Raw genomic sequence first — 11,528 nt, 5'->3', positions numbered from 1 at the left:
CAGGTCGTATATATATATATATATATATACACACACACATATATGTACAAGTACTAGCTAGCAACGATTCCACGAGCATGTATTAGATTTAGATCTCAGTATTTTTGGTATGCTTGTTGTTCTTTCTTTCGTCAGTTGATGTAGCAACTTCGATTAATGATTAATTTGCTATGGAATTTTACAGCTTCTGTTGTTGATTAGTATGCACGTCTTGAATTCGTTTGATGGTAGATTCCAATCATTCCATTATCATACAATTTCCTTCGAGTAGATTAAATATGCAACCAAATAAATTGAATTAAGCAACAAGATTACTCTTCAGATTGAATAGCCCACGTCTAAGCTCTTTCATGTATCTGAGTAATCTGACCAAAAATAAAAAATAGAAGAAGAAGAAGCCTCTTGCATAGTTTCATGTATGGAGGGTTATACATGAACGTAGGTGCAGAAATGGTAGTTACATGAACCAGCTATATGGTTTTCAACGGTTCCATGGCTAGTTACAATGCGAGTCACTTCATACTTACATTGCAGTTACCTTGCCAGTTACATGTCCAGGTCAGATAAATGGTAGTTACATTGCTAGTTAATTGAACAGTTACATATCTTTCAAAAGTTACATACCTAGTACATATACATTAATTTTAACAGTTACATTGCTAGCTACGTAAACACATGCTTGGTAAGTTCATTACTTTACAGCAGAATGCTACCGTCGCGGTGCAGCGGCACGCTGCAAATATTAACTTCTTTTTTTTTAAATGATAGTTACTTTGAACTATACACTCCGTTACTTCACACTTACTTTCCTGTTACATTGTCAATTCATGTCCAGGTCATATAAATTGTAGTTACATGAACAGTTATATGCCTAGTTACATGAACAGTTACATGACGTTAATACTAGTTACATATACATTTTAGCAGCCACTTTACCAGTTACATGAACACTGGTAATTTGACAATAAAAATCCAAATTAGCATGCGTCCAAATTTCCAATCAAAACTAATACAACTTAGAAAGTACAAAGAGCAATAATATGCATAAACCTGAACACTGTAATCATATTGAGATATATGGAAGAATACTAGCATTTTCAAAATGAACACTGTAGAATATATCATAATTCATTACTATCCAAAACACCCAGTACAATATGCTAGGGAGCATCGAAATCCCAAAGCATTAGCTACTCACCAATTTGCTAAATGCTAATGGTCATTCAATATCCAAAGATGCCTCAATATCCCTTTCAACAACGATTGGATAAATTCATAATCTGTTGATGTTCCCTCTCAATCGTCTGCAACCGATCCTTCATTGCAATGACTAGCTCCATTGAATTCTGTTGTTGTTGCCTCAATCTCACTATTTCAATCATCAACACATTCCTGTCCCTTTTTAGTGTTTCAAGCTCAGTCTCTAGCCCATATTGTCTTAATTCAACACAAGCACCTCCTCCACCTTGATGCATACTCTGCCACACATGCCTCCTCCTCTTGATGGTCTTCAACAAATGCCTCTACCCTCCAAGGAACCATTCATGTACAAACTCCCATCGATCCTTATGAAACCATGCATTTGAAAATTTAGCTCAACAACCCTTGTAAATTAACTGATCAATAATCTAATCTGCAATGTAATAAAGAATATGGAACACAATCCCATATATGCTATGCAGACTGCTAAGTTGCCCATTAGTCTGTGCGATAAGTTAGACAAATTGAACAGAGACTTCATTTGGGGTGATGTTGAAAATAAGAAAAAGGTTCATCTTATGAGCTGGGATACTATTTGTCAGCCTAAGCAACTTGGTGGCTTAGGGATTAAGAAAATTGCTGATATGAATCAGGCTATGCTCTCTAAAATTGGTTGAAGAATTTTTCAAAATGATAATGGCCTTTGGGCTAGCATTTTCTCTGCAAAATATCTGCATCATGGTTGTCTTTTTGGAAATGATTATAAACCCCCTTATGATTGTTCTAGTACTTGGAGAGGTGTTATGCATGGAGCTAAGCTAATTAAGAACTTAAAATGACGAGTTGGCAACGGTAACTCCATTAGATCCTGGTATGATTTCTGGCCTTTTCCTCAGGCTTTTGTTGATTTTGCTCTTCCTTCTGTTAGTATTGATGAAAATGCTATTGTCACACCTCGAATTTTGGATAAATAAAAATTCCAAATTCAAGGCATGATAACTAAAAGAAAAACAAACTTTACAACACTTTAGTTTTACAACTTGTGAAAGAATAATTTGAAACAGGTAAACCTCCCTCAATACTCACAAAAATCTAGAAAGTAAACCCAAATAACAAGCCTAACTGCCGCAGCCTCAACTCTGCTAATCTTGACCTGCAAAAACAACCTCTACACCATGGATTGGTGCACCGGGTTGTAAACAACAAACCCGGTAAGCTTTAAAAGCTTGTATGAGTAAATCTCTAACAACATACTCAATCCAACAACACATAAGATAAACACCAAGAGTTCATGCATTAGAAACAAATTCAGAAAAACACTTACAAACAAGAGAAATCGAAAGGAGAAATTGAGAAAACACAACAATTCACAATCACTCAAAATCATAAATGAAATCCTGCAAAAAGTATAGTTCAGGAATTCCATTAAAATCACACAATTAACATTAGAAAATCTCCTGCGGACAAGCATAGTTCAGGAGATACTCAAAGCAAGGAATTTAAATCACATCACATAAGAACATCACCCAATCATTTCTCTACTCTTACTTATGGGTTCGTCAACACATAGTCATCCCCCATAAGTAACTAGACAAACACGTACTCATGGGTTCGTCAACACATAGTCATCCCCCATGAAGTACCGACAGACTAGAGCTCTATACTGACCGTAACCAATCACCCGGCCAAGGCTTGGTTCCCAGTCCACCACGAAGGCTCCTAATCTAATGCACACAATCACCACTAAGACACAACCACAACGAATGCACAACAATCACCACGAAGGCACACATTCTATTACTCTCCCATCATAACACTTATCAATCACAAAATAATAATATCATCATAACCGTAACCAATCACCCGATTAAAGGCTTGGAACCCGGTTTGACTATTTAAACATCAATTCAACATCACACTAACACATTATCATAACGTGTCTGTCACACATAAACACGTGGATATAAATATTTAAAACAAGAATAATTCTACCAACTTTAATTATCACTCATGATTGGAAGTCCTTTTGAAAGATTATACTATTAACAGAAAACTTGTTTTCACTTACCATGAGCCGTTGACGATCAAACTCATTTATATTTAAAAACAAAATCATTTTCTTTCAAGGACAACTTCACAATTAGCAATAATTATCATCATCATCATCAAAATCAACACCACAATCATCATCATCAAAATCATCATCATAATAATTATCACCATCAGAACCAACATCATATCCATCATCAAAATCAACATCACAATCATCATCATCAAAATCATCATCATAATAATTATCACCATCAGAACCAACATCATATCCATCACCAAAATAAATAGGCCACAAAGTGGACCTCAGTGAGATTTTACTCACCTTAACTCCCGCTGCGTCTTTATAAGTACAAACGCAAGCGTCTAGCTCAAAAGCAAACTCCACAAGTCACCCTAATTAACACAAATATTAATCTTAGTAACCAAACAAACTAAGTGTAACGTTTGCTGTCACATCCTAGGACCCATTCCGCCGTAACACGATATTGTCCGCTTTGGACCCACCGGCCCTCACGGTTTTGTTTCCGGCAGCTCAGGAGCAGCTTCCCAGTATGTCACCCATCCTGGGATTGCTCTTGCATCAACATGCTTAACCTCGGAGTACCCATCCCCTCCGAAGCCGCTGAGCCACCAAAAGGCCTCGTGTTAGATTGGGGGTGGACATGTACATATACAGCACATAACCTCTCTCTGTTTGGCCGATGTGGGACCACGAGTGTGCCGACGAGGGCGTCGGACTCCCAAGGGGGGTGGATTGTAATATCCCACATCGGCCAAACGGAGAGAGGCTGACGAGTGTAAATACATACACTTATATATGTTTATATATAATTTAGCCTGAGAGGCTGTATTTTATTAAGTTTTGGAGACTAGCCGGTGCTGGTCGTGAAGTTGCCAGTTTTTGAGTTGAGCGCTTTTGAGCGATTGCATGCAGTATTATTTTATTTGGAAATTAAATTGGGGAAGCATAAAGAAATATTTTTATTTAATTTATTTTTGTCCACTCACTCTAACTGTTCCACATGTTTTCCCCTGGGTCCTCGTTTTAAATTGCCCAGTCTGCAGAGTTCAGGTTGGACCTAGTTAGGAGACCAGGCATAGTTACCCGCTTTTCCGCCAGTTTTCATCAGTAGGTTACCTGTTTAACCTACTAGTGTTTTCTTGCTTCCGCTAGTGTCTAGTAGCTCTGAATACTTTGGGATTATTGTATATTATTCCGGTGGTGTGCTCGGTCAGTTGACTTTATGTTTAGAATTGCTGAAGAATAATATTTGCTTTTATTTAGCTGGATATTTGTGTGATATTTTTTGGAAGTGCTGTAGTAAGTGTGTGAATTGGAGATTTTTCGGGTTAGGGTTGTCCATTTTCAAGGGAGGTTTTACCAATCTTTTCGGTAAATTTTCCTTAGAGGTGGTCCCCGCACGACTTGCTCCGGGTTTCAGGGTGAAATTCGGGGTGGGTCGTGTCAGTTGGTATCAGAGCCCAAGACCCATTCCGCCGTAACACGATATTATCCGCTTTGGGCCCACCGGCCCTCACGGTTTTGTTTTCGGGGCCGCTGAACCACCAAAAGGCCTCGTGTTAGATTGGAGGTGGGCATGTACATATACAGCACATAACCTCTCTCCGTTTGGCCGATGTGGGATATTACAATCCCACCCCCCTTGGGAGTCCGACGCCCTCGTCGGCACACTCGCACCACACGGCAGAGTGGCTCTGATACCATCTGTCACACCCCAAGACCCATTCCGCCGTAACACGATATTGTCCGCTTTGGGCCCACCGGCCCTCACGGTTTTGTTTCCGGCAGCTCAGGAGCAGCTTCCCAGTAGGTCACCCATCTTGGGATTGCTCTTGCATCAACATGCTTAACCTCGGAGTACCCATCCCCTCCGAAGCCGCTGAGCCACCAAAAAGCCTCGTGTTAGATTGGAGATGGGCATGTACATATACAACACATAACCTCTCTCCGTTTGGCCGATGTGGGATATTACATTTGCCTTCTTAACCCAAAACTAAAATCCGAAGGTTTGCCCAAAGGAGGGCAACTCTCCTTCAAGACCTCCCAAGGTCCTCGATCACCCAAAACTAAACCTCCTACAACTGCCAAAACGGCTCCTACTTTTGAAAATCACAAAATCATCACACCTCATCGAAAACAACTCCAACATTAAGTATTACAAGATCTCAACCTAGTCTTATAATATATCAGCGTGCTCACAACAACAAGAACTAGCTAACCCATGCAACTAAACCTACACATCCTGCCAGACGCGCCGCCCCGCGCCACCACAAGCGGCGGCGAGTGGGCCCCACGCGCCACCACGAAACTTCCGAATTAGGACAAACTCTCAACACGAAACTTGTAGAATACTACAAGGGGGACACTTTTCATACCTGAAGGTCTAACCAGTTCGGCCGAAATCGGCCGGAAATCACCGAAAACTCATCGGAAAATTTTAGAATCCACCACCGCCACTCTCTGCCGTGAGTCGCGCTCCAAGGCCACCAGAAGTCGAACTAGGATGCCAAGGGCCTTCTATCCCGACCGGTCTCCCGCCTTGTCGCCGCCGCCGGATGTCTGAAACCCGACCGGGTCTCTAACCCGAACTTCCAAGCTTCGGGTCACTACCTCGGGACCGAAACGGTGCACATCACCACCACAGGTCAGCTCGGACGGAGGAGAGGAAGAGAACCCGACCGGTGCCGACGTATAGGTCGGTCGGAGGTGGCCGAAAAAGCCGGGTCAGGTCACCGGGTCCGGGTCGGGTCGGCTGGAGGACTTTGAATTCTCTCGGGGTCGGACAGAGAGAAGGAGAGGGAGGAAAATCTGGTTTCTGAAAAACTGAGGACCCAAACTGAAAATTTCCTATTTAACCTAAATAATCCCGAAAAGCCACAACTTCCACTGACCATAACTTCTACATACGAAGTCCGTTTTACGCGTGCCACGTGTCTACGAACTCGTATCGTCGTGCTCTATAACTTTCGTGAAGGAAGTTTCTCGAGAAACCCAACAGATTTGAAAGTCAACTTTTGACCCCTTAGAACCATAAGACCGTTTCGGGTAAATTATGTGACCGAACACTTCCGCTCTTCCTTCTAACTTCAAAAACACACTAACTTCTAACTCAAAAACTCCAAATAATATTAGAAACTAATATCAAATTTTCGGGGTATTACAGCTATGGTCTGTAATTTTTGGAATGCTGAGGGCTGGGATGTGGAACTTCTTCTTTCTGTTCTTCCTCGTAATAATGTGAATTTCATCATTAATGTTCCAACTGGTTTTAATGAGTGCGGTGATGATATTAGAATTTGGAACTCTACTTCTAATGGTCAGTTTTCTGTAAAGTGTGCATATAATTCCCTTTTTGACTTGTCTGAACCTGTGAATCCTCAATGGAGTGCCTTATGGAACTTTGATCTGCCCCCAAAACTTAAGACCTTTTTGTGGACTTTACTTCACAAGAAATTGCTTACCAATGTTCAACGAGTTACTAGAGGTTTTGCTTCTAATCCTGCTTGCCCCATTTGTCATTCTGTTGATGAGACCTTATTACACCTCTTTAGGGACTATCCAAGATCTAAGATAATTTGGAGGGCCTTCAGTAACCTGCTTGCATTGATAATTCTTTTTCTTTGGATTAGAATGGATGGATTAATGCTTCTCTCCACTGTCATACTGCTATTCAAGATAATATCAGATGGAAGTGCTTGTTTATTTTCATCTGTTGGTTTATTTGGAAGTGGAGAAATAAACAGGTTTTTGAGCCTGGCTTTGTTCTTCCTGCTTGCTTCAAGAATATGATATGGGATTATGCTATTGAATGGAAGAAAACTAAGTTGAAATCCAATGAAAATTCCATGTTCAGCTATACTATGCTTTCATGGAAAAGGCCTCCTGAGAATTTTTTCAAGTTAAATGTTGATGGAACTAGGACTTCTCCTTCTGGTAAAATAGGTGCTGGTGGTGTTATTAGAAATCATTGTGGAGACTGGATTATTGGATTTCATATTAATCTTGAAGTTGGTGAAATCTTGGATGCTGAAGCATGGGGTCTTTTTCATGGTCTGAAGCTGGCTGTTGATTTGAATATCAAAAACTTAGTGATTGAATCTAATTCTGCTGTCTTGGTCCAACTGATGCAAAATTCCAACTTTGATATTCATCCTTTGGGTTCCCTTCTTTGTGGTTGCAAAAACATGATGAACAAGATGGATGATGCTTAGCTCTCTCACATTTTCAGAGAGTGCAATGCTACAACGGACTTTCTAGCCAAATGCAGTATCCTTCATGACCTTAGTCTGATTTGCTTTGACAGCCCTCCTATTCATGCTGCTGATGACTTCCTTAATGACTTATGTTTAGTCACTAGAGCTAAGAAAACTGGCAACTGTTTTAGTATTTAGTCTCTTTTTCTCTTTCGTTTGTGCTTTTTAAGCACTCTTTGTAAACCAAAAAAAAAAAAAGAATATGGAACACAACCCAGTTAGGCATTATATCAAACACCATCTAAGCAATCTTAACAACGAAACCCAAAATGAACCACTACTAATTAATTAGCAAACAACTTAAATTTCAAAATTTTCTAGCAGCCCAAAACTACAAAAGGGTACTATTACTTCATTCAAACGAAAGCTATTGTGAACCTTGAGAATACCCCAGAAGAGAATAACAAAACATGACGGTTATGTGTAGTGGTGAACGTGATTTCAGTGGTATGGTTTGTAATTTTTAAAGGTCAACGTTTTTAAGAGATCCAAGTGGGGGTGCTGAATTATAATTATGTAAAATTTAGGGATTTTTTTTTTTATCATTTAAGGACTTCAATAGCCTTTTTTTTTTATAAAAACCCCTAACTTTTTTTTTTCCGATTCATAGTAGCTTTTAATTTATGGCAGTATTTTTTTGGTCGAAATATTTTTCAAGACCGAACAAAACACATCCTCGTATCAGGGGTACTTTCGTCATTTATCGAAATTACAGATGTAAAAGCTCGGTTTTCCTCTCTTCTTTATCTGGTTGTGACCCCCGGTCTTCTACAATTCTCCTCCAAAACAAACACCTTTGTCATTCTCTCTATCCTCCAAATTAGGAACCCCCAAAATTTCTCAGAAAACCCTAATTTCGCCGAATCCTTCAGATTCAGTCTTGAATTCTAACCCTTATCCTTACCAATTCGGTTGCTTTTTGTTTTTAAACTTCCAAATCCGAAACGAAATCTGAACCCGGGTGGAGATTTGGGGGAAATTTCTAGGGTTTTGAAGCTCGTTCATGGCGAACGGGACAGGTTCCGACGAGTTCGTGGTGCGGTCTCGCGTCCGGCAAGGGCTGAAGCGCGAATTGACCTTTGCATTGTCTCAGGTGGATGTCTGTTGTTCGTTGGGCCGGACCCGGGCCAGGAAGCCCCAGATTGAGGCTCCGGAGAATGTGAACCGTAAGAGATTGAAGAAGGCGACGAAAACCGAGGAGGAGAAGGCGGCGAGCGGCGGCGAGAATGTGAAAGGTGTTGAGGATTTGGTGGAGGCTGTAAGCGAAGAAGACGATGCGAAAAGCGATGTGGTGGATCTTATGAGCGATGATGAGCCGAGAAGCCATGTGGCTGAGTCTGCGGTGAAGGAGAAGGTCACCGGAGAGGAGTTGAAGAACGGTGTTGTAGAGATGGATGTGGATAATGAGCAGATTGTTGGTTCTATCGGTAATGGTGATGAGGCTAAGCAGGAGCAGTTGAAGAAGAATGAGCCGGAAAAGCCAGATTTGGTGGAAGGAGAGGTGATTGTGGTGGAGAAGCCGATTATGAGGTACAGTCGGTTGGCATCGAGGCGAAAGAGCCAAGTGGCTGAGTCTAAGCTGGCAGAGAAGGTCAACGGAGACGAGATGAAGACTGGTGCGGTGGACATGGCTGTTGGGAATGAAACCAATGCCGGTTGTGGGGGTGAGTCGGTGAAGGGGGATGAGTCTAAGCAGGAGGAATTGAAGAAGAGTGAGTCTGAGCAGCCTTTGGTGAAACTAGACATTCTTAATTTGAGTGAGAAGGGTGATAAGGCGGAATGCGAGGTGAGTGAAAAGCCGATTAGGCAGTATGCTCGGTCGGCATTGAAGCTTAAGAGCCACCAAGTGGCTGAAGATGAATTGAAGAATGGTGCAGCGGATATGGCTATTGATGACGAACCCAATGCCGGTGGTGCTGGTGATTCTGTGACTGAAGATGAGCCTAAGCAGGAGGAATTGAAAAAGAGTGAACCTGAACAGCCTTTGGTGAGATTAGAAATACTCGATTTGATTGAAAAGGGTGATAAGATGGACTGTGAGGTGAGTGTAAAGCCGCAGAGGAGGTTTACTCGGTCTGCATTGAATGCAGAGAATGAAGCCCTAGACTTAGATACAGTCTCACAGAAAAGCTCGTCAGTTGAGGTTGAGATGAAAATGTCGAAGACTGTGAAGAAGTTTAAGTTGTCGGAGCTCCTTGAAACTGGTATTCTCGAGGGGCAGCCAGTGACTTACCGTAAAGTATCAAAGGTATGTTCTTTTCGATTGTGGTGCTGTATGCTCATTGTTAATGTGTATGATTATTACTAATGATGCTTTAATTTTATTGTTGTTTAGGGGAGTTTTACTGCGGAGAAAGGGCATACAGGAGTGATTACTGGTTCTCATATATTGTGTCACTGTGAGCGATGCAATGGAACTGATGTGAGTATTTCATGATGGCATGTTATTTTGTAATTGATTTTAAATTTGCCCCTTGATCCAGTGATTTGATGGACTAGTGGATTGAATTTATGTAGGTTGTTTCACCAGCTATTTTTGAGTTGCATGCTGAAAGCACAAATAAACGGCCTCCTGAGTACATATATCTTGAGAATGGTAACACCCTTCGGGATGTCCTTACAGCATGCGATTCTTCATTGGAAACCTTGGAAGAAGCTGTCCGGCTTGCTGTTGGTTGCTCATCAATAAAGACTTGTACCATCTGCCTCAATTGCAAAGGTTGCTTTTGTGTTCACTTATGGAACTAAATGCCTTTTGAGGTTCATTTTTTTCCTTTGCATTTGAAAACTGCTCATAAAAATTCAAAATGCAGGATCTATGTGCCAAGATGAGACTACACCAGCAATGCTTCTTTGTGGCTCCTGCTTGGAGTTAAAAGAGACCCAAGCTAAATTTTCTGTAGCTGAGAAGCCTTCTGAGGCTGCAAATGATTCCTCTGAGTAAGCTTTGCAACTCTGCTTATTTAGTTATGTGTCATCTGATTGTTCGACAATTTTTGCTTTTAATTGTTTGTTATGACTTGTATGCGCCTAAAAACTTGCATTTTAATACACTGTTTAAACAAAAATGAGCTTTTGTGTTATCTGGATTGTTATACATAGAATTTGGAATTCAGTAAGCCTTTCAATAGTGCATGGAGTCACAGAAACTTACTCTGCGGGTACAACAGTGACTTTTTAGCCATACTTGTTACTTTCTTCACATTTGATTGCTCAGTTATGAATATGAAATATCTTTTGTAAACTGCATTGGTGGATATGCAGAAGTGTACATCTAGCAAAGTAGCAATAATTTCAGTTGTGTTATCTTTATGTGTCTATCAGGTTGTTTGATGTAGAGTTAGGGGTTCTTATATCTTACGAACTATAAATACAAACGAGTGTCTTTCAGTTATTTATTTAGATGTTACTGTAACTAATTAGAGATGGGCATTTGGATAATATTTCAGATTACCAAAGCTGGTTTCAGTTGCAACCTCTCCTGATCCTGTGACAAAGTGTCCCGACACCATCCCAGAGTGTCCGGACACCATTCCACAGTGTCCTGACATCATTTCTAGGTGTCATGAAACTGTTTCTAAGCTTCCCGGTACCATCTCAGAATGCCCTGATTCCTCTTCTAAGTGTCCTGATACTGTGCTAAAGAGCAGTTCGTCAGCAAGTAAGAGTCGAGGAAGAGTAACCAAAAAGTATTCATCCTTTCTCTCTCTTGTTATCTATTTGTCTCATGTTTATCAATCTTTTTTCTTTAACACAAGTTTTACCATGTACTGTTCCTCTTTTAAGTTTTTTTTGTCCTCTTTATAATTTTCCTATCTGTTGTCTGTCATTTTTTCATTAGGGATATCGGAATGCATAAGTTGGTTTTTGAGGTCTTGGAAGATGGAACCGAACTATCTTATATTCATAATGGACAGGTTGCAATTCAGACATGCAAAGTAGTTTCTTTGGCTAGGTGAAGTAAAATTTATGTTTTGATTGATCTTTTTTTTTTTTTNTTT

General features: G+C 40.6%; 2 protein-coding genes across 2 annotated transcripts in view; both read left to right on the top strand.

Annotated features, from left to right (window-relative positions):
* The first annotated feature begins 6,439 nt into the window (after window positions 1–6,439).
* LOC101306615 (putative ribonuclease H protein At1g65750-like) lies at window positions 6,440–7,485 on the top strand. The gene is made up of 2 exons (XM_004295848.1): window positions 6,440–6,796; window positions 6,904–7,485. Exons 1-2 carry the CDS (start codon window positions 6,440–6,442, stop codon window positions 7,483–7,485), a joined length of 939 nt encoding a protein of 312 aa, XP_004295896.1.
* Window positions 7,486–8,530: 1,045 nt separating this feature from the next.
* LOC101306320 overlaps window positions 8,531–11,528 on the top strand; it is a 6,822-nt gene continuing 3,824 nt past the window's right edge. The window contains exons 1-6 of the mRNA XM_004295847.1: window positions 8,531–9,775; window positions 9,863–9,949; window positions 10,045–10,246; window positions 10,341–10,467; window positions 10,977–11,216; window positions 11,369–11,444. Of these exons, the coding sequence (XP_004295895.1) occupies window positions 8,531–9,775; window positions 9,863–9,949; window positions 10,045–10,246; window positions 10,341–10,467; window positions 10,977–11,216; window positions 11,369–11,444 (1,977 nt within the window). The remainder of the gene's footprint in view (window positions 9,776–9,862; window positions 9,950–10,044; window positions 10,247–10,340; window positions 10,468–10,976; window positions 11,217–11,368; window positions 11,445–11,528) is intronic.

Source organism: Fragaria vesca, linkage group LG3 (assembly GCF_000184155.1).
Source record: "Fragaria vesca subsp. vesca linkage group LG3, FraVesHawaii_1.0, whole genome shotgun sequence".
Taxonomy (NCBI): Eukaryota; Viridiplantae; Streptophyta; class Magnoliopsida; order Rosales; family Rosaceae; genus Fragaria; species Fragaria vesca.
This window is presented reverse-complemented; position numbering and strand designations above follow the sequence as displayed.